The sequence below is a fragment of the Mobula hypostoma genome, chromosome 9 (assembly GCF_963921235.1).
Source record: "Mobula hypostoma chromosome 9, sMobHyp1.1, whole genome shotgun sequence".
Lineage (NCBI taxonomy): Eukaryota > Metazoa > Chordata > Chondrichthyes > Myliobatiformes > Myliobatidae > Mobula > Mobula hypostoma.
Window position 1 is genome coordinate 39,546,201 of NC_086105.1, and position 26,651 is coordinate 39,572,851.

At 41.2% G+C, this 26,651-nt stretch overlaps 1 protein-coding gene across 4 annotated transcripts in view; it reads left to right on the forward strand.

Annotated features, from left to right (window-relative positions):
- Positions 1 to 19,885, forward strand: part of LOC134351663 (uncharacterized) — an 88,987-nt gene extending 69,102 nt beyond the window's left edge. For 3 of the 4 annotated variants that reach the window (XR_010019226.1, XM_063058120.1, XM_063058121.1), the window contains one exon: positions 5,921 to 6,535. Coding sequence is in view for 3 of the 4 variants with exons in the window: in XM_063058120.1 (XP_062914190.1) it covers positions 5,921 to 6,069 (149 nt within the window). In the remaining variant the exon portion in view is untranslated. Of the gene's footprint in view, positions 1 to 5,920; positions 6,536 to 19,753 lie in introns of those variants that run through there. The other variant, XM_063058122.1, reaches the window with a different exon arrangement.
- The last annotated feature ends 6,766 nt before the right edge of the window (positions 19,886 to 26,651 follow it).

Sequence of the window (26,651 nt, forward strand, 5' to 3'; positions counted from 1 at the left end):
TACCCACCTAGTTACCCAATGAATCACTGAACATGAAGAAAGAACAGTAATGTTCAAAGTGTGTATACTTTATACAGCTTGAAATTTCTCTCCTTGCAGGTAGCCACAAAACAAAGAAACCCACTAGAACCCATTTTTTTAAAAAAAAGACCTACAAACACAATGTGCCAAAAAAATTTCACAAGTGATAAAAGTAAGCAAATAGCATTCAGAACTGAAGTTTACGAAAGTGAGTCCACAGGCACGAAGCCAGGCATAACTGCAGCGGATTTCAGGAGCAGGCCACAACCTCAGTTCAGCGCAGAGCCGAGTAAACGTCCCTTGTCTCTGGGCTCAACACCCTGACTTTTTCAATCTGGCACAGTGCCTAAATCATCCAAACCTCTGGTCCTCCCTTGTTCTCAGACCCGGATGCTTCTGCCTTGATACACACTTGGGCTGGTGGCCAGCTGCTTCAATTCAGCCTGTACTGGTCTTTTCCAATTCGGGTTAGTACTTAAATCGATCAAACTGATTTTTCCTCGCTCTAGGGCATGGGCTCCGTCTTTTTTCGCCTTGGTTCTGCTTCACTGAATAGCCCTCACATTTCTCATCTCAAAAATGCTAGGTTGTACAGGCGGTTCAAAAGATCGCCTGAAAGAGAAGTTACATGCTTTTGTTTGCAGTGATGGTTTACGAGGAAAAAGTGTTATTGTTTGGTTTATTTGCTTCTGATAAGTAGTCACCGAGCTTCACCTGCCCCACCTATAACCGGAAATATGTAAGTTACTGATTGGATTTTTTTTAGCTCAATTTTCATTGCAAGACACTTCATAAGAAAATAAATATTGCAATTGCAAAATGCTCACCTTTGTAATCCTTGTGCATATGCAATGTATATGCAGTAAGCATATGTCTGTCTTGAATTTCTTGTTTGACTTGGTGCATTCACATCATATTTTGTTTAGTCTCCTGGTATTTTGGCACCTTGCATTCATAAGACATAGGAGCAGAATTAGGCCATTCAACCCATCGAATCTCTCCGGCAATTGATCGTGGGTGATCGAGATCCCACTGAACTCCGTGCACCTGCCTTTTCGTCATATCCTTTGATGCCCTGACTGATCAGGAAATGATCAACTTCTGCCTTAAATATACCCATGGACTTGGCCTCCACCTCAGTCTGTGGCAGAACACTCCAAAGATTCACTACTCTCTGCCTAAGAAAATTCCTCCTTACCTCTGTTCTAAGTTTGAGGCTGTGCCCTCTAGTTCTGGGTACCCCCACCATAGGAAACATCCTCTCCACATCCACCCTATCTAGTCCTTTCAACATTCAATAGGTTTCAATGAGATTCTCTCCCCCCCCCCCAACAGACCCAAAGCTGCCAAATACTGATCATATGTTAACCCCTTCATTCCTGGAATCATCCTTGTGAACCTCCTCTGTACTCTCTCCAAAGACAACACATCCTTTCTAAGATGTGGGGCCCAAAACTTGACAAGACTCCAAGTGCAGCCTGACTAGTATCTTATAAAGTCTCAGCATTATCTCCTTGCTTTTATATTCGATTTCCCTTTAAATGCTAACATTGCATTTGCCTTCTTTACCACAGACTCAACCTGTAAATTAACCTTCTGGGAGTCTTGTACAAGGACTCCTAAGTCCCTTTGCGCCTCTGTTTGAATCTTCTCCCCATTTAGATAATAGTCTGCACTATTGTTCATTTTACCAAAATGCATTATCATACATTTCCTAACACTATTCCATCTGCCACTTTTTTTGCTCATTCTTTCAATTTGTGTAAACCCTGCTTCCTCAGCACTACCTACCCCTCTACCTATCTTTGTATCATCCGCAAACTTTGCCACAAAGCCATCAATTCCAAAGCATTGACAAATAATGTGAAAAATAGTGGTCCCAATACTGAACCCCTGAGGAACATCGTTAGTCACTGGCAGTCAACCAGAAAAGGCCCCTATGATTCCCATGCTGCCTCCTGGCTGTCATTCCTCTATCCATGCCAGTATCTTTCTTGTAATGCCATAGGATTTTATCTTGTTAAGCAGCCTCATGTGTGGCACCTTATCAAATGCCTTCTGAAAATCCAAGTGTGTGATATCCATTGCCTCTCTTTTGTCCACCCTGCTTGTTACTTCCTTGAAGAGATCTAACAGATTTGTCAGGCAAGATTCCACGTTGCAGAAACCATACTGACTTTGACATTTCATCATTAGTCTCCAAGTACCCTGAAATATCATCCTTAATAAGAGACTCCAACACCTTCCCAACCAATGAGGTTAGGCTAACTGGTCTATAATTTATTTTGCCTTCCTCCCTTCTTAAAGAGTGGAGTGACATTTGCAATCTTCCAGTCCTCTGGGACCATGCCAGAATCAAGTGATACTTGAAATATCATGACCAATGCATCTGTTATCTCTTCAGCAACCTCTCAGGACTCTGGGATGTAATCCATCTGGTCCAGGTGACTTATTCACTTTAAGACCTTTGAGTTTGCCAAGCACTTTTTCCTTTGTAAAAGCAATGGCACTCACCCCTGCTCCCTGACGCTCATGGAGCTCTGGCACACTGCTATTGTCTTTCACAGTGAAGACAGCTGCAAAGTACTCATTAAGTTCATCAACCATTTCTTTGTCCCCCATTACTACCGCACCAGCATTATTTCTCAGTGATCCATTATCAACTCTCATCTCCTTTTTACTCTTTATAAAACTGACAAAAAAACACCTTTTGGTATCCTGCTTTACATTATTGGCTAGTTTGCCCTCATATTTCATCTTTTCCTTTCTTATAGCTTTTTATTTGCCTTTTGTTGGATTTTTAAAGCTTCCCAATTATCCAACTTCTCATTCTTTTGCTACATTACATGCCCTTTCCCTGGCTTTTATGCAGTCATTAACTTCCCTTGTCGGCCATGGTTGCCTACCTTTGCTATTTGAGAACGACTTCTGTGGGATGTATCTATCCTGCACCTTGGGATCTATTCCCAAACTTCAGTCATCTCTGCTTTGCCACCGTCTCCGCCAGCATCCTCCAATCCACCTGGGCAAGCTCCTCTGTCATGCCTCTATAGTTCCCTTTATTCCATTCAGATACTGATACGTGTGACTTGTACTTCTCCCTCTGAAATTGCAGTATGAATTCAATCATTTTATGATCATTTTCTCCTGAGGATGCCTTTACATTAAGCTCCCTAATATGATCTGTTTTATTACACAACACCCAGTCCAAGATGGCCTGTCCCCAAGTAGGCCCAAGCATAAGCTGCTCTAAAAGCCTCTTGTAGGCATTCAACAAATTCCTGCTCTTGCGCTTTGACACTAACCTGATTTTCCCAATCCCTTTGTATATTGAAGTCTCCCATTACAATTGTGTCATTTCCTTTATTACATGTTGATATTCTCAATTTTCTTTATATTTACTGTATCCCTACTGTACTCCGGTTATATTAGTGAATGTAAATTGGATTGAAATTGAGATACAAAGTGTGGTGCATTTGTTGGGTCCATTGTAGTGTGACAAAGTGGAACTCAGTCTTTAAAGAGTGTTGTCATAACACACCAGTTTTGTGTAGATATTTTCATTCTGTTTGTGCATAACCTTGTATAAATCTAGAGTCTGTCAGCATTTCTGATTTTATTTTGTGTATTGATATTGTCACCTCTGCATTACAGAAACAATTCTAAAATTCACTTGTTTTTTTTGCTGTTTGTACAACATAATGTGACTTCGATAAAGGGAAAGCTGCATGGTCATTCTGCACAATTTGACTTTTGAAGTGCACTTGACTATAGCTCTTCCTATCCTACCTCTTGTAAAAATCCAGTTTATCTTTTCTCAGTTCCCTTGTCTCTGCTGCATTTGTTCCCAGGGTGAGGCTTTGCTTTGCTTTCCTCTCCAGGACATCAAAGATGTCTTCCTTCAACTAACACGATTTCCTTTCCTTTGTTACTGATGCTGCTCTCACCCACATCTCTTCCATTTCTCGGAATTCCATGCTCATCCCACCTTCCTGACACCGTAACAGCGATAGAGTTCCTCTTGTTGTAACCTACCACCCATGAGCCTCTTTATCCAACACATCATTCTTCACAACTTCTGCCATCTTCAAAAGGATCCGACCACCAAACATATCTTTACTTTCTCTGTCTCTCCTCCATTTCCCCTTCCCCCTGCCATGTCGTTCCTTCCATGATTCCCAAGCCCATTCATCCCACTTCACTAATCTCCCTCCTGGCATTAACCCTGCAAATGGCCAAGTGCTCCTTTACCACCATTCAGGGCCCCAAACAGTCTTTACAGGTGAGGCAACACTTCACCTGTGAATCTGTTGGTGTCATCTAATATATCTGATGCTTCTGATACGTCCTCTTTTACATTTGGTGAAACCTGTTATAAATTTGGAGGCCGCTTTGTCGAGCACCTCTGCTCCATCCTTGAATAGCTGAATTTCCTGATGCCAACTATTTTACTTGCTATTCCCAATACCGTTCTAATATGTTGGTCTGCAGGTGCTTCTTCTTTTGCCATGAGGCCACTCTCAGGATGGAGGAACAATTCATTTTGTCAGGGTAGCCTCCAACCTGATGGCATGAACATCAATTTCTCCTGGTAAATTTTTTCCCTCTCCCTCCTTTTTCTATTCTTCACTCTAGCCTCTTGCCTCTTTGTACCTGCCTATCACCTCCTCTGGTGCCCCCCTCCTTCCCTTTCTCCCATGGTCCACTCTCCTCTCCAGTCAGTTTCCTTGTCTCCAGCCATCTATCACATTCTAGCTATCCTCCTTCCCCTCCCCCCACCTTTTTATTTTGGTGGCTTTCCTCTTGGCCTGAAGAAAAAGGAATATTGTATCATTTCTTAATGCATGCATTACTAATGACAATAAAAGAGGACTGCGTGTCCTCATAACCTAATCTTATCTAATCTAAAGAAGGGTCTCGGCATGAAATGTTGATTATTTATTCATTTTCATAGATGCTGCCTAACCTGAGTTCCTCTAGCAGTTTGTGTGTTGCTTAGTAATACAGGTGGCAATGTTGTGAACACAAGAAATGAAAACCATCTGCATAGATCAAAGAGCTCAAAGTAGCCCTTTCTACTTAAAGTTAATAAAAGAGGAACAGACATTTTTTTTTGGAAGAAATACTGGTTTTATTGCAGATAGCAAAGGGATTGTAATCCATGAGCCAGTCTGGTTATCTTTTCTATTTGCACAAATAGTGTTCACACCCTAATACTGACTGACATTTAAGACTAGGAAACACGGCAGTCAAGTTTCTAGATTCCTATTCCTGATAACTCATAGCTCAAATTCCTTTTTCTCTAACGATAGCTGACACGGCAAGCTTCTGGTACGTTGGTCTAATTTTTCTTTCCACTCTCTGCCCCATGCCTTCTCCATTGCTACAGAGAGGTCATACACAAGTTTGAAGAATAGTAACTGATATTCTGCTTGGGTAGCTTACAACCCAATGGCATGAACATTGGATTTTGCAATTTCTGGTAACCCACAACCCCATTGTTTTCCCCACACCTACTCACCTGCCCACTTAAGTTTGTTTCTTCCTTTATTTATTTTTCCCAATCCTTTGTCTGCCTATCATCAGTCCACCTCCCCCCCTTTTGCTCCCAAATCTGGTTCCACCCTTAAGCTTACTGGCATCTATTCCCCCCTTCCTCCTTACTGTTATATACTGGCAGTCTTTCCTTCTCTCTTGGTCCTGATGCAGGGTCTTGAACCAAAATGTTGACCTGCCTCTTTGTCTCTACAGACTGACCCATTAAGCTTTGTATTTCGGATTCCAGTATCTGCTGTCTCTCTTTTTGGGCGGCGGGGGGGGGAGGGGGGGAATGCTGTTCAGTAAGCCAATGGATCTTGTCATTGAGTGCTAATCAGAATTTTTGCTTAATCTATGACAGATGCCAAAGTACTACCCAAGTATAACTGTCGTGTTATGATCCAGGATAAAACCTATTCCTCATCAGGAGAAAACGCTGTTCTTGTCAGTCTTGTGCCACTCTCTGGAAATCTTCATAAAGCAATGGAGAAAGTCAATGTGAAAAACTAATACATGTACAATGAAGTTTTTGTTTAGGTTTTTTTTGTTTCTTTCTTGTTGGCAAATTTTCATTCAGCTTTGTTTTGAACAATTAGTCATTTTATGAATCACAGTAGTATCCCATGTCACACTGTTAAATCTTTATTTCTTTTGTATGAAATTATAAATGCTTGTAGTTATCTAGCAAGACTAGAATTGAGAAAGTTTATTTTCATTTAGTGTTATTAAATTCATGATCGTAGTCAGATGTTTTGAAGTTTATATAGAAAGTATATGTTATGACAGGGCATATCTACTTGAAAATGTTACTCCTGTTTTAAATGTTGTTGATAAGCTAAGAAAATTACCTCATTTTGAATTAACTGATATTCTCAGTTAAATTGTCCAAGGTTGTTTGGTTTCATCAAAACAAATGAAACTGTTTTTTCCTTGTGTTTAAGTATTAAACAATATCTTCCTATTTATTAGGAACAAAGAAATGCTTTAGCTATTCTAATTCCATTGTATTGTCAGAATGTGAAATTATCTAATGGCTTGTTCATAATTCCTTTATTTGCTGAACTTTATTGTTTATAACATTGTAATAATTGCACAAGTATAATAAGTAATTTGCAATATGCTTGTGTGCAACAGATTACTAATGCCTGTTAACTTGTTATTTACTTTGTTTAGCTGTCAGACTGTTCATTAAAATATTTGACTGTCATTTAAATCTGTTAAGTTACTGTTGTAAAAACTAGAGGAATTTGTTACATTTTTATGGTTTGGATAAATTCTACTCTGCATTATCTTCAGAATGGCTTATTTACAATTAGTGTCATTGCAAAGCATTGAGATTTCAAGGCACCTTAGCCGAATGTTGACATGCTTTGAAATTATTTGATTATGGATTTTTCTAGCGATACCATCATTCCAGAGAGCCTTGAAATATTTTCAGAGTCACTGGACACTTCATGACTAAGTTATTGAACCATTACTTCCTGGCATAAATCCAGCCTTCTGAGTTATGCGGACGTTTTACTCATTGATAATTGAACATTAGAGTTATTTAGAATGTGTTGTGTTTTAATTGTGCTTTTATCTCCTGTCCCTCTTTTACTTTCACTCCCTCCCCCCTTCCGCCAGCTCTGTTGTTTTAATCTCTGGTGATAACTCATTTGTTGGATCTACTAAAATATTAGTCGGTACAGTTTAAACAAAAATCTATGATTAATGCCAGCATGTAGTTTTAGAATTTTGTTTATGCTGGTGTGGGGGCAGTTTCTGGTACCTGGGTAGTGAAGGTAACAGTTCGAAATAAGAAAGTTGATGTGATAAGTGGTGCAGAATGAGCACCTGTAGATGCGTCTGAAGAGACTAGACTATGAAGTGTCATCAGTCTCATCAGCAGCAGTCAATGGATTAGACATGATCACTAAATTGGAATTTGGAATCTAATCTAATTCAAACAATTTAATGTGCTGTTTTTACTTATTCTATCAATGGGCAAGAATCAGACTTGAAGTGATTTATTTTTCTCTGAGATGTGTACATATATTACAGCAGGTGTCTATACAGCTTTGATCCTCTGTCCACTGAATTGTTTGCAGATCATGAACCACAGAGGCTGAGTAACTGAATAGATTTTTCTGGCTAGTGTCATCTGCAAAACCTTTTGGCAGCTGACCAGATGTTTTCAATCTTGTGTACGAAATTGTAGAAACCTTGAGTACCGTTTGATTCTCTAGCCATTACTGCTGACGAGCTGTACATAGATTAAATTGAAACTGATTTGAAAACCACAGATGAAGTGCTGGTAAAGTATTCTCAGCATAGGAACTAAATTTGTGGAATGAATTGGCTGGTGAATGAAAGATTACTGGCAAGAGCAGCAATATTCCATAAAGGAAAATGTATGTGGTTGTGGCCACAGGCTGAAAGGATGTTTCTCTCACAAGATGAATGTTTACCAACTCTTCATCAAATCAGAAAATCTTCACGGAAGTAGTTTGGGCTAGGTTGTACAAAAAACTTGTACTGTTGGTGGGATCTTTGGTTTAGCAGGTGAGAGTTGCCACAGCATTGCTCATTTCAATCTCACTCACCACCAAGCTTCATTCAGACATCCCACCCTGCAAAAACTCATTTCAGGGAGGTAGCATCATCAATTTGCGGGAGACTTCCGGGAGAGGTGGGATGTTTGCAATAGAGTAGCTCCTTAGCAGCCAGCCAGCTAGTTTAAATAACGTTAGCTATGCTAATGAATGAATGACATCTGTTAATCTCACCTCAACATGTCTTTTACATTTTAACCCACCATGGGCAATAGAAAAGTCACTGATGCAAACAGTGCAGCGAGCAACAGTGTCATTATTTTTGACCCCTATTAGGCACCAGACTTCAGGGTAGTCTGGAGTGACGTACGTTTTATATTTTCTTTTTTTGGAACACTCTGCCACTCTGACTTTTTTTGGAACTCTCTCGCTCTTGCTTTCGCTCTCTATCGTATGCGCTCTCGCTGGTGGTCGCTCTCACTTGCACTCGCTTTCTCGCTCTCGCGCTCTCTCTCTCGCACTTGCTTTCTCGCTCTCACTCGTGCTCGCTTTCTCGCTCTCGCGCTCTCTCTCTTGCTTGTGGTCGCTCTCACTCGCTTTCTCGCTCTCGCGCTTGCTCTCAAAAAAAAAATCAATTTCCGGGACATTGTATATAATTTGCGAGCATCAGGGAGCCACTATTAATTTGCGGGAGACTCCCGGACCTTCCGGGAGGGGTGGGATGACTGTTCGTTACTCTTGTTTGTAGTTCACCACAATATGCTTGTATAGTGAGTAAACAAAGATTACATAGTCACTGACAAAGCCTACTGAGAGAATTAGACAGATTGGATTAACTGTACACATCATGTTGATTTCATTGACTCAGGAGGAATTTTATCTGAAAACTGTTGACCTTGTATCATTACCAATGGAAAGTTCAAAGTAGCTGGGAGGGTAGCTTCTAGCTGTACTGTATCAACACAATATGGATGTTGGAAGCTGCTGTCTTTGTTGGATCGATGTTCTGAAAGCACCTCTTTCGTGGACTATAAGGCAACAATTTTTTAAAGAGATCATTGCGGGCTACTTCCTAGAAACAATGCACAAAAGTGAGCATGGAATTTGGATAGTTGGGCTCTTAGTAATTGTTATAATTTGCACTACTTGAAGACTGCTGTGCACATTTGACCAACTACAGCTACTTGCTGCAAAGGCAGCTGCTCTTGCTAACACCAATTATGAAGAGTGAGGAGGGGGTGGAGATGGTGAAGATTGCACTTCGTTCCTGCTAACCGCTGGCCACCCCCCCCCCCATCCTGATCTAAGGACAAGTTCCCTATGACTGCAGGTGATCCGATACTTATGAGCAGTGTGTGGGACAGAGATTGAGGGTTTTGTGAAACATTTTTCTCAGAAACCTTGGATCTTACAGAGATGGGCTGGACCTTAATATTGTATTTTTAAAAAGATGGTAAAGGAGTTCTCAATACTTTAAAAAAAATCCAGAGGTACTATACACCATATGTCTTGTATTCATTTTATTAACAGCGAGTATGTAGGGACAGACTTCAGTCCTTCATTGAACTATTGAAAAGAGTCATGCCCACCGTCTAGCCACAAATGTAAAGTTTTGCGTAGCAGTATTTCACTGGAGTAAAGAATTACAGTGGTAGGAGAGAGGAGTTGGCCTAAGTAAATTGGCAGGAGCTTCTGGCAGAGATGACAGCAAAGTAGCAATGGTGTGAGTTCGAGGAAAATGAGGAAGGTGCAGGATAGATGTATGCCAAAAACAAATACACAAATGGGAAAACTACAATTGTGGCTGACAAGGGAAGTCAAAGCTAATGTAAAAGCAAAAGAGAGGACGTAGAAGCAAAAATTAGTGGTAAGACAGGATTGGAAAGCTTTTAAAAACCTACAGAGAGCAACTAAAAGAATCAGGAGGGAAAAGATAGCAAACAGTATCAAAGCGGATAGTAAAAGCTTTTAGAAATAAGTAGAAAGTAGAGAGATGAGAGTGGATATAAGACTATTAGAAAATGAGGCTTGAGAAATAATGGGGTCAAGGAGATGGCATGAACTAAATGAGTATTTTGCATCAGTCTTCACTGTGGAAGACTAGCAGAGAGCCAGATGTTGAAGGGTGTGAGGGAAGAGAAGTGAGTGCAGTTACCAGTACAAGGGAGAAGGTGCTCAAAGCTGAAAGACCAGATGAACTCTTTCAGGGTTTTGAAAGAAGTAGTGGTAGAGATTGTGGAGGTATTAGTAATGATCTTCTCAAAAATCATTAAATCTGGCATGGTGCAGAAGACTGGAAAATTGCAAATGTCACTTCATTGTTTCCTAAGGGAAAATCTTGCCTGATGAACCTGCTGGAATTCTTTGAGAAAATTACAAGTAGGATACATAGAGGGAATGCTGTGTATGTTACATATTTGGAGTTTCTGAAGGCCATTGACTATGCCACACATGAGGCTGCTTATCAGGTTAAGAGCCCATGGTATTACAGGAATACTCAGCTGGAGAAGGTTAGTTTAGAGTAAGGAAACTCGGGTTCTGACGAGTTGCATTAGCTCTGTTGGAAGAAATTGAAAGGAACTGGGCGGTTAGGGGTGTGCATGGTCATTTGGAGGAGGATGATGAGACCAGAGTGGCTTGATGAATGGCAACCCTAGAGGACTTACAGAAATGTTCTATTCTTTCTCAGAAGTGATTGTCAACCCAGGTGGAGATACTCGGTCTCTGGCTCTCATTGCATCTTTAATTTCATCTGATAACTCGTGGTGGAAACTGGCTATGCAGTACCGGTTTCAGTGTTCCAGCTGCTCTTTACTGCCAGCATGTGGAACTCAATCGCATGGTCAGCCACGCTAATGCTCCCATGATGAATTTGGAGTAGTCGCTGACTGGGTGGTCAAACACCCTCCTCATCTCCCTGCTGACGATGCATAAATCTGCACAACTTGGCGAGTTCTTCCGGAGTGCCATAGCCCAGGTGAGAGCTTTGCCGTTAAGAGTTAATGTAGGGCACCGTGCTGCAGCCAGAGAGGAATTTGGTGGGTTGCATCTCAAAACCAAAGAATACTAAGTGAGATATTCTCTACGTGTCTGTGAGTTACCATCATATTACTTGGGTGCCTGCAGGGTCAGAGACTTGGGAGTTGTGGCAGTAGGAGTTGCTGGTTCAGCTGGATGATATCAGTGAGCGTCCTGCAGGGCAGTCAAGATCTGTTAGAGTACATGCTGATGTCCTCTCACCGTGGTTAGCTGGCTGGCTAGCACTGACTAGAGATGCTCTTACTCCGCCAGGTCTGTATTTTGGACCAGTCTTGCCATAACAAGCTGGTTGAACTGGGGTGATCTTCAGTATCTTAAAGACGGAGCTAGAAGATTAATGGCGCCTAACGGCGACTCCTTTGCTTGCATCTTCGAAAACAGCTCTTTTCCATCTTTAATATCTCTAATTTTCCCTTTCAGGGTTCTTTTGAAGACCCTGACCTGGAGTTGCACACTGACTACGGTTCTTTGCGGAAATGGGACCCGCTCTCGGGGTTTCATAACTGACTGCTGTTTGGCAAGCCAAGGGCGCGACCGAGGAGCTCCGCTCGCCTTCGGATGACCGAAGTTTCGTGGTTTTGGAGACGGGGGGGGGGTGGGTTTGGAAGTCGGTGTTGAGAAGAAGACCGGTGTGTCAGGGGAGATGAAAGATTTAAGGCTGTGTGCCCAGAGACCTGAGATCTTTGGGCACAGAGCTCGGAAAAAGCGACGAAACAACTATTAACATTGTAAACCAGCGAGTTGTTTGTCTCCCCTCTCGCTGCGAAACGGAGACATCTCTTTCTCCCTGATTAGGGGGAGAGAGAGCGAGCCTGTGGTATGTCGAAAGCAGGATGAACAATGTAGTCTGTGGGGTACTGTACTGTAAGTCTGTGTCTTTGCTGTTGTCTCGCCAATGCTTGAGTGCTCGGTGGCGGGTGCCGATTTTTTTTGCCGGTGGGGGGGAGGGGGGATTGTTGCTTGCTGCTGCTTAAGCGTGGGGGGGAGGAGAGCTGGGGGATGACTTTGGGGTTCTAACATTTAACTGTCGTTCATTCTTTGGGGGCACTCCTCTTTTCGTGGATGGTTGCGAAGTAAAAGCATTTCAGGATATATATTGTATACATTTCTCTGACATTAAATGTACCTTTGTAACTCGGACTAGGAGGAGTGCCGTAGACCAGGTAGGCCAAAGTGACGAGAAGACCAGAGACAAGGATGGGTTGAACAAAGAACCTTACCAACAACCAAACAAAACCGAGGGAGCTTAAATAAAGTACACAAGGCACAGGTGCACTGATAACTAATGGGACACAGATCAAAATAACCAACTAATAATCATAGGAGGAAGAACATCGGAGTCCGGTGCCTCCTGATCAGCCTAAACTATGACAGCCTCCTTGAATATCCAATGTTACCAGAATATTACACGTTAAGTAGCAGTGATATGCCTTTAATGATGTGTTAATACAGGAGCTGACCACTTAAAAAATATACATAAATGTTACAAATCTAGAGCAACACACAAAACTGGCAGAACTCAGCAGCTCAGGCACCATATGTGGAGGGGAATAAACAGTTCACATTTTGACCTGAGACACTTCCTCTGGACTTTAATGCCTTCCCTGGTTTCATCCTGATATTTCCAATGACCACCAATTAATATGAACGTTCATCTATTGTCTTCCCGTGAATAGTTTAAATAGTACAGAATCAATGCCCTACACACTTTGATTTCAATAGCCTTAATGTATCAGTTGAAGTTAAATTGTGAACTTTTTTATTTTCTAAAGGCTGAGTCTCATTTTAATTAATATCTGCTATTCATATTTCATAACTCCAGAGTAATCCCTAACAACCTGCTCCTTGTACTGTTAGAGTTCCATTTGCTAGGCTGCATGGCTACTTAAGGACTGGCATTCTGCTGTGTTCAAGAACAACAAAAGTTCTTTTCCCCATTTTGGAGTTTTTATTTTCAGCTGGCATTGCTTAGTGGCAACCACAGTTACACAGTTGTACATTATTAAATTTTTCAAGGTTCCCTACAAAAGTTTTAAGTGTGATAATACACCATTGATAAACTACACTTGAAATTCCCTTTCATTCTTTGCTGCATTGTTCCATTTCCCTCTTTCTGAGTTCACTCTCTTGACTATGATCATATCTACTCTGGGGCTGTGGATGAGGCTTGCTGATTTATACTTGCACTGCTTTGCTTGCTGTTAATTTTCCTTCTTTCTACACTGGGATGAAAAGTGATTCATGTTTTTAATACTTGTGGCATATCTATCCATTAACTGGGCATTTCTCATTCAGGCTTTCATGAACTTCTGGTAATGTTTTTCCCTCCCTCCCCCCTTCACCGTTCCCATTTCCCCCTCTCACCTTATTTCCTTACCTGCCCATCTCCTCCCTCTGGTGCTCCTCCCCCTTCCCATTCTTCCATAGCCTACTCTCCTCTCCTCTCAGATTCCCTCTTCTCAGCCCTTTATCCCTTTCACCAATCGACTGACCAACTCTTTACTCCGCCCCTCCCCCTTCCAGTTTCACCCATCACTTACTACCTTATTTCTTCCTCCCCTCCCCACCACTTTACTCTGACTTCTCATCTTTTTCTTCAGTCCCGATGAAGGACCTCAGCCTGAAACGTCGTGTGTTTACTCTTTTCTACAGATGCTGCCTGGCCTGCTGAGTTCCTCCAGCATTTTGTGTTTGCTTTAATACTGTTGCTATTTTCCTGTTTGACTACATGATATGAATTGTGTTGCTGGTTATCCAAGAACTCTGCCCTTAAATAATTCCAGAACCCTACAGGATTTGACAGGCATTGCCAGATTTTTGTTTCTTTTCCCTTTTAGTAGACATTCCCTCAATCCTGTTTAGAGTCATAGAGCATGGATACAGGCCCTTCAGCCCAATGAATCCATGCTGACCATGGTGCCCACCTAGCTAGTCCCACTTTCCCGCATTTTTCAATATCCCTTTAACCTCCACCCCTCCTTGTACCTATCCAAGTGCTTCTTAAATTCCACCATTGTATGTGCCTCAAACTCTTTCTCTGGCAGTGCGTTCCATATACTGATCACCCTCTGCAAAATAAAGTTGCTCTTTAGATGCTTTTATTTTTTCCCTTTCACTCTATACCTATGCCCCTAGTGTTGGTCTCCCCTACTCAGGGGAAAAGACTGTTAACCATCCACCTTATCTACACCTCTCATAATTAAACTTTTCTTTAAGGTTGACCCTTATTGTCCTACATTCCAAGGAATAAAGACCCACCCTAATCAACCTCTCCCTATAACTCAGGCCTGCCAGTTCTGCATCAATATTGTAAATCTTTTTTGCACTCTTTCAGTTATAATAAGATGACTAAAATAGTATACAGTAGAGCAAGTGTAGCCTCACCAACTTCTACAACTGCAACATAATGTTCCAGCTCTTGTACCAAATGCCCTGACTGATGAAGGTTACTGTGCTAAATGTGTTTTACACCAATCTGACTAACTGTGACTAGTTTCAATGAACTCAATGATAAGCTTGTCCATTCGCATCCATGTCATTTATGTAATGAGTACCAAGGGTGCCAACACCAACACGTGCAGCACACTTTTGTCACCAGCCTCCTTTTGAGAAACTGTCTTCAACAACTACCCGCTATTTCCAAACTCCAAGCCAGTTTTCAAACCACTTAACCAGCTTTATGTACCAAGATTCCACAGGACCTAACATTCCAGGTCGGGTTTCCATGTGGGATATTGCCAAGGTCCTTGCTAAAGCATACTGAAAAGTATGTCAATGTTTCGAGAAAGTGAATTTAAGTTACTCCAAAGTTCTCAAAAGGACACAGGCCATATGCAAGATATTGCATATGGAATACAATTGTATGGAATGCAGGTTCAAAAGAATTTGAAGATGTAGAAAATCTAGCAAGGAGATCTAGCTGTCCGATTTGATGTAGCTTATATTTAGTCATCCGTGGGATTATTTGTTGCTAACAGCTATTACATTATGACTTTATTAGTAAATAAAGGTTCTTTGGGATTTGGGATAGAGTTGCTATCAAATCTGCAGAAAACCAAACAAGAAAGGAGCAAACAAGAAAGATGAAGCCACACTCAGGCTGGAGGAACACCACCTTATATTCCGTCTGGGTAGCCTCCAACCTGATGGCATGAACATTGACTTCTCTAACTTCCGCTAAGGCCCCACCTCCCCCTCGTACCCCATCTGTTACTTATTTTTATACACACATTCTTTTTCTCAATCTCCTTTTTCTCCCTCTGTCCCTCTGAATATACCCCTTGCCCATCCTCTGGGTCCCCCCCCCCCAACCCTTGTCTTTCTTCCTGGACCTCCTGTCCCATGATCCTCTCGTATCCCTTTTGCCTATCACCTGTCCAGCTCTTGGCTCCATCCCTCCCCCTCCTGTCTTCTCCTATCATTTTGGATCTCCCCCTCCCCTTCCAACTTTCAAATCCCTTACTCACTCTTCCTTCAGTTAGTCCTGACGAAGGGTCTCAGCCTGAAACGTCGACTGCACCTCTTCCTAGAGATGCTGCCTGGCTTGCTGCGTTCACCAGCAACTTTTATGTGTGTTGCTTGAATTTCCAGCATCTGCAGAATTCCTGATGTTTGCAAGAAAGGAGCAACTCACATTACACTCCTAAAACAATGTTTTTAACCACACACACAAAATACTGGTGGAACACAGCAGGTCAGGCAGCATCTATTGGAAGAGGTACAGTTGACGTTTCAGCCTGAGACCCTTCGTCAGGACTAACTGAAAGAAGTGGTAGTGAGAGATTTGAAAGTGGGAGGGAGAGGGGGAGATCTGAAATGATAGGAGAAGACAGGAGAGGGAGGGATGGAGTTAAGAGCTGAATAGTTGATTGGCAAAAGGCTGCAGCAGCCTTCTGCAAAGCTTTTGCTTCCTGTTAAACTATTAATATGTTATTCCTAACACTCCATTGTTACAATATCCAAAGTAAATCTTTGGAAACAACTCAAATACTGCCAAATTTTATTCCTTGAAAAAGTTGCTGTGGAAAACAATGTGCGACCATTGGAATCTGTGGCTTTATCTTGATCCTGTGATTCCTGTATTATTAAAGTAAGGCAATTATTCACAGAGTAACATGCTGTGATCTGCATCAGGAGGTAGCAAATTTAGGATGTGTTACGAGAATACACATAAAATTAAGATGTTTGCTGGCCTGGGCTAGCATCAGTGGCATCAGCAGTTGGTCTGCCACCTGCCCTCAGGGGAAGGAGAGATAAGGAACAATGGAGCAGCGTCTGGAGATGTGTAATGAAGGGATGTGGGAGAGAGAGCTGTCTGGAGTGGCTCCCCCTTTTGAACCCTGAACTGTTTGAAGTGATGGACAGGTGATACCCCAGTAGGGGGATAAAAAGGGACAGGTTCGCTAAGACAGACACACGCCACCCGAGGTAACGAGACCCTGGAAGCGGTGCGTCTCTCACGAGTGGGTGAGAAGTACCAGATAACGACAAGGGTGGAAAGGTACGATCAGCGGGAACCCGGTGTGTGTCCGCCCTTGCCTGGGTGCCGGGTTCACTGCAGAGGATCGACGGCATCTGGAGGAGGGGTCACAGTCGGTGACCTCAGGTGACATCACCAAGGACCCACCCAAAAGCTGTTTGTGAGCCATCTCGCTGGTCTGTGAGCCATCTCGCTGGTCTGTGAGTGAAGCAGTGTTCTGAATGATCAGTTGTTCCTATTCTATCTCTCTCTCCCCCCACGTTGTCCCTCGCCATGGCCACGATTACTGCGAACTGAACTGGACTGAACTTTGAGTCATTTTGAAATTTGGTCATTTACCCCCTAGACAACGATAGAGCTTGATTGATGCTGTTATCTTAATTCTGTGCACATGTGTGGTTATCATTGTTGAATTGTTGCATTTATTATCCTTTCGATTACTGTGTTGCTTGTTTCTTTAATAAAACTTTCTTAGTTCTAGTCCTCCAGACTCCAACTGAGTGATCCATTTCTGCTGGTTTGGCAACCCAGTTACGGGGTACGTAACAGATGTCAGAGACATCTCAGAAAATAACGATTATTATGTACAAACATGAGAAAGTTGGCAGATGCTAGAAATCCAAAGTAACACACAAAACGCTGGAGGAACTCAGCAGGTCCAGCAGCATCTACGGAAAAGAATGAATAATTGACATTTTGGGGTGATGTGGCTTCCTCGACATTGGTGATGTCATAAATTGGGGGACTGCTTCATTGAGCACCTTTGCACTAGCAGCCACAGGTGAAACTTCTCAGCAGGGCCGGATTAAGTTAGTGCTGGGCCTGTAGCATATGTTATAAAGGGGCCCTAAATTTAAAAAATGCACAGAAGTATTAAAACATAAATTATTTACTTGCATAGTAAAGTAATTACATTTTTTTCATTTGCTATACAGCCAGATAATACGACAAATGCCTGACACCAGTAATAGTATTACTTACAGTAGGTATCAATTTCAAATGTCAAAAGTAACAAGACTACGATTTAAAAGTTAGATTTTCTAGATTTAGCATGAGCAAATTTGATGATACTGGAAATGCCTATTTCACACAGAAGTTCATGTTCAATGCTCATTGCAGTGAGATTGTTCAATCTGTTTTGACCCATGGTGCTCCTTAGTTCATTTTTAATCCTTTTAAGTTTTGAAAATGAGCGTTCTGCATTGCAGTTGGTAACCATGAGTGACAAATAGATGCACAAGGCATTTTCTACATTTGGAAAACATGACTCCAAAGAATTGTCAGTTATCAAACGGTACAACTGTAACTCTACAAGGTCTTGTTTGGCGCCACTATGAGAAGCAAGATCAGTTTTCATCAGTTCAAACTGCACAAATTCTTCATTAAGACTTTCTTCCAGATCTTGCGGATATGATTTAATAAGACCATAAGATCATAAGACAAAGGAGCAGAAGTAGGCCATTCGGCCCATCGAGTCTGCTCCGCCATTTTATCATGAGCTGATCCATTTTCTCCTATTTAGTCCCACTCCCCTGCCTTCTCACCATAACCTTTGATGCCCTGGCTACTCAGATACCTATCAATCTCTGCCTTAAATACACCCAATGACTTGGCCTCCACTGCTGCCCGTGGCAACAAATTCCATAGATTCACAACCCTCGGACTAAAAAAATGTCTTCGCATTTCTGTTCTGAAAGGGCGCCCTTCAATCCTTAAGTCATACCCTCTCGTACTAGACTCCCCCATCATGGGAAACAACTTTGCCACATCCACTCTGTCCATGCCTTTTAACATTCGAAATGTTTCTATGAGGTCTCCCCTCATTCTTCTAAAGGAATACAGTCCAAGAGTGGACAAACGTTCCTCATATGTTAACCCTCTCATTCCTGGAATCATTCTAGTGAATCTTCTCTGTACCCTCTCCAACGTCAGCACATCCTTTCTTAAATAAGGAGACCAAAACTGCCCACAGTACTCCAAGTTTTGATGACCTCTTTACGATCTCTTCAGGTGTAAACGACTGTAACTGATGAAGGAATCCAAAAACACCATTCACCTTTAGATAAGCTTTCTGCATTTTTGACAGGGCAGAAAGCAAGCTGTCAATAATGGCAAGAAATGTTTGGCTTTTAAACTTCTGAGAAGGCATTTGAGATTCAACAGGTGAATCAAGATTGCTGGAACCACTGAAATCATCATATGCGCGATTTTCCTTGTGTTTTCTTTGAGTTTGCTGTTGATAATCTTCACATTTAGTCAGATCCTTGGCTTTTTGGTTAATGTCTGAAAAAGTAGACCGCATAGCTTGAATATATCCATGCAAGGATGCATAGAGTGCACAAGCTGTGTTTAAGTCTTGGCCAGAAGATGGCAAAGAAGCACTGGTCATTTGAAAACACTAATACTTGATCCCACAATATGACCATTATTCCTGTTTCCAACTTCATCATCGTTGAAAATAGTCCACGAGCCTGTTGTCGACACCTTGCCTTCTGATCATTGTTATTAGAAATATCATCCAAGACTTGTTTTATTGCAGAAAAGCTGTGTAAAAGTGCTTTTGTTGCATCTGCATGAGCTGACCACCTGGTATCTGACATCCTTTTCACAATAGGCAAATGAGCACCACCATCAGATAATGCAGCAGAAAGGAGATCCCACCAATAAGTAGAAGCAGAAAAAAATGTGTTCAGGCTTTCTACAAATTGAAAGAAAATTAATGCTTCTTGACAACATTCAGCAGCACATTTTCCAACCAAATTTAGTGAATGTGCAAAACATGGAATGTAATCCGCAAACTCATTTAGCTCTTTAATTCGTGCTTGTAAGCCACTATATTTGCCACTCATGTTTTGACCACAGCAGTCTTTTATATCAATGTCATTTTCTGTTAAAAAGTCAAGTAAACTTTGAGCGAGCTGATCAGCACTATGACCTTCCATATCGAAAAACTTCACAGATCTTTCAATTGGTCCAGATGTCAAAACATAGTGCACAGTTAAAATGAGCTGGTCCACATCAGATCTATCTGGAGTAGAATCCAATGAAACAGAATAATACTTGTATTTCTTCACTTCACCGATAATGTGATCCAGTATGCTGGATCCAATCAGATTGATAAATTCTTCATATGTTGTTTTAGATAGGTATGATTTATGTACCCTTCCTTGGTTTGCATGAGCATTTATACCATGACACAGCAAGGAGCCAACAGACGCCTGCACACACATACTGTACCATGCTGCTCCCCCAACATGAAAACAACAATGTTGCCAGATCATCACTGCTGTGTTGTGGATGAAATCACAGAGCGTTGCATTACCGGTAGGTACAAGGCAGTTTCTTTATTTGACAAAACAAGGTTACAGCAGGCAGAGACCCCTGGCAGAACAGGTCTAACTGCCTTGTGATTGAGACTTGATATTTATTTGCTAAACACAAAGGACAGTTCATAGTTACAAGTACAGTATAAACAATTCTTTGAAATTTTCACATCTTTCGTTTAAATTCATTCTACGGGCCCCAGTGTGCCTAAACTGGCATTCATGGCCTTTAGGAATGCAAATTAAAATCCATAGTACATTAATTGGTATGTTATGTACTAACATAGAGGACAATTCATATTCAAAAAGCATAGATATAGTGATCTTTGCAACTACCTGTAAACTTAGCATTCTTGTCTCAGAGGCACCAGAGATGCATTGTTACAAATGAAACTGGGTTCACAGCTTTTAGGAAATGTATTGTTATGAACTCAATCCACAGTACTTTGTCAAAGAACAGAAAACTGATGGCTGAAGTCATTTATTTAAGTGTAAATGAATCATCTACCCAAAACTCACTCTAACAGTCGTGAGAATACAGTGAGATGCCGATTTCACCAGATTGCAGCTTGCAAGCATTTTGTGTGGGCGAGGCCCTCGAAAATGTGGGGCCCGTAGCATATGCTAATTTTGCTACTAGGTTAATCCGGCCCAGTTTCCCAGTGGCCAAACATTTTAATTCCAAGATATGCCAAGATGAGACTTGGAGGAGGACCAAACCTTGTATTCTGCCTGGGCACCCTCCACCCTGATGGCATGAATATCGAGTTCTCCTTCAGGTTAAAAAAATATACCCTCCCCACCTTTCTCTATTCCCCACTCTGACTTTTTACTTCTTCTCACCTCCCCATTACTTCCCCCAGGTCCACTCCTTTTTCCTTTTCTCCTATGGACCACTCTCCTCGCCTATCAGGTTTTCTTCTGATATTCAGCTGATAGATACCAGCAGTTTTCTTATCCAAACAATTATTTATAACAAGGTTTGAAATACCTGTTTAGCATGATTAACTTGTAAATGGTAAAGTCTTTAATTAAAAGTATTTTTAATACTTAAATACTAAAGTAAGAGGACAGGAGTACTAAATGTCTCTTGAGTTTTTGTCTTTGGTTCTGAAGTGCCTTTCTGAACTCCAAGAACTTCCTCCATTAACTTACATGGAAGCACGATCAAGTGCTGTAGGTGATCGTGTTTCGTCTCCTTCCTGTGACTCCATGGCACAAAATAGTCGCCCACCAATAAGGCAACCTCTTAGGAGAACATCCAGTCGAGTGATCACACATACTACCAATGGTCAGTCCATATAACTGAAAGTCTATTCACAGTGTTGTAAGAAACTCAAGGCTTACAATTCCAAGTGTTTCAAGAAATATCTAGAAGTACCTGAACAAAATGAAAGGGAATTTTGGGAACAACTTCATAAAGTATAGAGAGTGGTTGTGAAGGTATGGATTAGCCAAAGAAAATGTTATTGACTTCTGCAGTCATTCTTTACAGGGTTAAATGAGGACGCATTTATTGCCAACCACTACCTGACCTCGAGAAGGTGGTTCTGAGGCTTTTTTCCACTGCAGAACTTCTGGTAAAGATATTATCACAACGTTGTGAAGAGATGTTCATCACTTAAGGTCCAGCAGATGATGGATGAATGGTGATATATTTCCTAGTCAGAGGGTGGTGTCTGAAGCCCATACTGCCCTTGTTCTTTATGGTGTTGGAGAGCCATGTATTTAAAGTTCAGTTAAAACGTTTTTGGTGAGTAACAGTAAATTATTCTGTGTATTGCATCTTTGGTGATGGAGGATGTGGTGATGTATAGGCTGGTGGATGGAGTGCCAATGAAGTCAGATGCTTTGTCCAAGAACATGTTGAAATCATCAAAAGAAGATGGAGAGTATTTTAATTACACTTCTATTTGGTGCTTTCTAAGCTTTGGAGAGTCAGTGCAGTTATCGCCCATAGGATAGCAAGTTACCGACTTACACTAATAACCACCTTACAATATGTTCCAATAACCTGTGTGCACATTATTGGAATAGGATTTTTATTTGCTGAAAGTAATTTGAGTGAAGACCAGTTAGGTGAGAGGAAGATTGAGAATAACTTAAACAATTATCATGCCAACTACGTAATGAAGGTGGTTACACATGCCATAACAAATCTGATGTTACTGGATCAGATGAGGCAGAGTGGTTGGTGGTCTGCTTATTCCAAGCTCTGTCTGTTCCAGATGAACCAAATTTTCAACAGCTGCCAAGAGGCAATCTCAAGCTATCAATTTTATCTTTCTCTGACTGTGGTTTGGCAGGCCATAGCTGTCCTTTAACCTTTTCATTTAGAGATACAGCATGGTAATAGGCCCTTCTGGTCCAAAGGACCCATGCCACTCAATTACACCTGTGTGACCAATTAAGCTACTAACCCATATGTCTTTAAAATGTGGAAGGAAACCAGAGCACCCGGAGGAAATCCACGCTCTTGTGCTGTCACAGTGAGCATCCATGTCATTACAAATTCAGCACTTAAGCATTCACTGTAATTTGTAGAGTATCTGGAGAATCTGTACCTACAATATGTTTCCTTAATAAGTTATGAAATAATTTCAAGACAAGAAATAGGGACATAGGAGATGGAGATGAGGAGAAACTGTTTTTCACAGAGAGTAGTAAATCTTTGGAATTCTCTGCACAGTGAAGCAATAGATGCTACCTCACTAAATATACTTAAGATAAAATTAGATTTTTGCATGGCAGGAGAATTAAAAATTATGAGGTAAAGACAGGTAGATAGAATTGTGTCCTTGACCATATCAGCCATGATTAAATGGAATGGCAGAACAGGGTTGACGATCTACAAACGTTTGTAGATAGCCTACTCCTGCTCCTATTTTAATGCTCTTAAATACTGTTTTTTTTATTACTTTAGCAAAACATCTTTGAACAATAATTATCAGAGAGATACCATATTATTCGGCTGTTTAATAGTTTACATCTACAGCCTGCCTTTTTGTAGGGGAGGATTTACTTGGATCGTTGTCCTTTGATAAGTTATGAAAGTGATTCACTTTGGTAGCTTACAGCTGGCATTACATCATTTTATGCATATCATGACATACATTGCATTTGCAAATTAATTTCCAAAACTACATGGGTTAACACAAGCAGAATATAATAATAACTTATAAAGCACTATTCATACAAATGATGTAGTTTTAAGTGTTTTACGCTGGGATAAAGTGCAAACATGAAAATAAAACACAAAAAGATGTTAGTTAAAATCAAGGTTAAATAAATAGATTTTGAGCTGGCATTTAAAAGTGTCAAGTGCATCCTTTTGAGTTTTAGGTATTGAATTTCACAAATCAGGAGCACAGTTCAAAAAAGCTGACCTGCCAATTATCTTTTGAGGGATATTGTTTAAATTTAAGAGACTGGTGGAAGAAGACCTGAAAGCTCGAGCAGGGTTATAAAACAAAAGCGATTCTATAATGTACTCTGGTGCCAGACCATTGAGAGGTTTAAAAACAAGTAAGGGAACTTTAAAATAAATTCTAAATGATACAAATATTAATGCAGAGTCATTAAGACTGGACTGGTATGCTCCCTCACCCTGGTTGCTCAAGAGTCAGAAGAGTAATGGGAGAAGACTACATATTTATTCCATCTAGTTTAGAACAATTAGCAATAATTTTATTGAGAGACAATGTGAATGTTGTGGGTTTATTTTCCTTTGCAGGAACATTTGGAGTCAAGGACTACAGTCTCCAAATGAAGCTTGGCCATTTAAATTCTTCATACAAAGAGTTGTAAATCTTCCAAATTATCCCTCCCTGTGGAATATGGATTGAGAATTGTGAATGTACAAATGACAGAAATCTGGAATAAATCCCGGGATGCTGGAACCACTTAGATGGTTAGGGAGGGTGTGTGTACAGAGAAATAGGTTAACATTAATCAGCTACTTTTTGTTCATTTCTGCTATCACTTCAAATATCTGAAGTCCCCTTTGACTAATTTTGTTTTATAGTTGTTTTATCAGAAGAAAGAAAAGTTAGAAGAGGGACAAGTTTTAAACTGCAGGGGGGTGGATGGGCAGAGGGAAGAATGGTGACTGATGTCTGATGAGGTGAAAACCAAGTTGGTCAAGTTGACGTAATTGCTTTCTGTGCTAGTCTAAGATAATTCTTTTTTTATAATTTATTTTTCTGCAGGAGCAAATCAAGGACAGGTAGAAAGAAACAAATATCTGGTGTAATGAGAGGCAGAATCCAGCACTTGTTTGGAAAGCTGAAATAAAAGAAAATGCTAAAAATATTATTGGGCTATTAAATAAAAAAAGAACTACTAGGAAGGAAAAACAGTATGAAGTGAATGTTCCATTCAGACAGCTGTCTCTCATTAAGAACCCAGTTCAATCAATGAAAATCAAAGCTCTTTTATGAGTGTTAATGAGATTAGAGAAATACTTCAATTTCAGACTGATGTAGTGTGGGCAGCCAACTCGAAGGTCATTTCCTGCTCCTTTCAGCCATATATTTAGAACCAGGTAGAAATCTGTTTTGTGCTATGTAATTGTTTATTACCACTATTTATGCTATTACCACTCTCACCAGCACGTCTTATATCATAATCCTGAAAAATATCCATAAACCACCTCAATAATAGAACCTTTCCAGCTTCTATTATTGAGCAAGCCAGGGCTAATGGATCTTGCAATGACCACAGAAGTGAAAATACTTTCAGTCCAATGCATCAAGAAAACATGTCAGACATTATATTTCACTTAAGAATTTACAAACAATCAATGTATTGAATGTGATGCAATTTTCTGTAAGGACCTCATGCTGCGTTCATAGTAAGAGATTCACTTCACTAACGAAACACCTTGCTTCTGCTGTTCCAAATTATCAAAAGGATGAGGAAAAGGTTGCGTTAACACTCAGCTGGAGGCCAACAGGAGCAAGATAGACATTATTTTGTGATTCATAATGTTTGTCAGAAATTATCAACAAAGGGATTGATCACGATTGCCTTCTCTATGTGGTTGTAGAATTCTCCAGAACCTGACACAAATACCGGACTTCCTTTGTCCTTTAAGATTTAGGTGCACCAAACCAACTTCCATGTTATATCTCTGACTCTTGGATTTCCATTCAATTTATGCTGATATGCTTTGTATTAATAGTTTGCCATGATCAAAAACTGCAAAATTAATCTGTGATCCTAGCTGCCCTCATGTGGTCATTGGTGTATAACAGGTAGTATGCAGTTTCAGGAGATGGGGAGAATGAATGGAGCATGTGGAGACTGGAGAAATGTGGGAGGCTCATGGGTATTCTCAAATAGCGAGTCAGAGACAGAGAGGATAGTGTGCCTGGAAAGAGAAAGAAATATGTGGTGGTCAGGTGGAAGTGTGTGAGAGAGAATGAAGAAAGTAGTGGGTGGAGCAGAGTTGTGGAGAGTGAGAGGAGGTGAGAGAGAGTAGAAGGGGGAACAAAGGAGTAGAATTTCAGAGAAGGTGACGGAGGGTAAGGGGTTGCTGGAGAAGATGGGTGCAAGGTGTAGCAGTCAACAAGTGTGTTAAATATTAATGTCTATTTAGTAAAGCCTGGACCGATATCTCAGTTTGTCAAGATCCATTGTGCATTGGTGATCCTATGTTACAAGAAATCATCCAAAGGCAACTTCCATGCCTCAATATGAAGATCAGCACCCAGAATGTCAGGATTCTTGTTGACAGCCCCAGTGTTTACAGTGAACCTGTTAGGAAATGTAGATAAGTCTTGACTTAAATGCAAAGCAGTAGAGACAATTCAGTGGTGAATGCTGACTTTAATAATAAACTGCAAAATGACAAGTGAGAGCAGATACTAAACTCACTGGCAATAAGGTTACTGAAGGCTAGGAGCAACTGATTGAGGCTAGCTGGTTCAATGAGTGAGTAAGGGCTGTGGATGAGAGCTGGGTTGAAATAGGCTGCCGGTAATGTGTTGAAAATGAATGGCAAGTGATTCCTGTTAGCTGGGTGGAGACTGGGAGGTGCCTGGCTGTGCAGGCCTGACAGAACGCCCCCCCCCAACAACTGGCACCTGATGGCCAAGTGCGATCTGGATGGGTCCAGTGGAACTCCTTGATGAGTGATGGATCCAAGATAAAACTGGACCAAGACTTCTCTGTCAGGCCATACCTTTCCCGGTCAATCAGGTACTGCACACACTGTTCACGATGATGTGAAACGATCAACAGGTGAACTGTGTACATTTTTCACCATCCTTGGTTCTGGTTGGTTGAGAAGTCCATGGACAATGGGCTTGAGGTAGGTCACATGGAAGGTAGGTGTGATCCTCAGGAACGGTGGAGGCTAGAGACGATAAGAAACTGGGTTGATGTGATAGGTAATCTTGAAGGGACCAATGAATTGGGCCGAGAGCCTACAGGAGTCAGAGCATAGGGTCTGATCTTGGGTGGACAGCCAGATGTGGGGGCCAGGCTGGAGCTGGGCGTTGAGACCAGTTAGCCTGTTGGCAGTGGGCATGGTTGGCATGTAGGATGGCCCTCTGTGACCTCTTCCAAGCATTCCAGCATTGGCAAACCAGCACCCTGAAGATGGAATGTCAACCATTGGCTCCTCCGTGGGAGACAACAGTATTTCTAAGGATGACATAGCCTTGGTGGAAGAGGTGTGTAGATTGTGGGACAGTTTGGGCCAGAGCAGATACA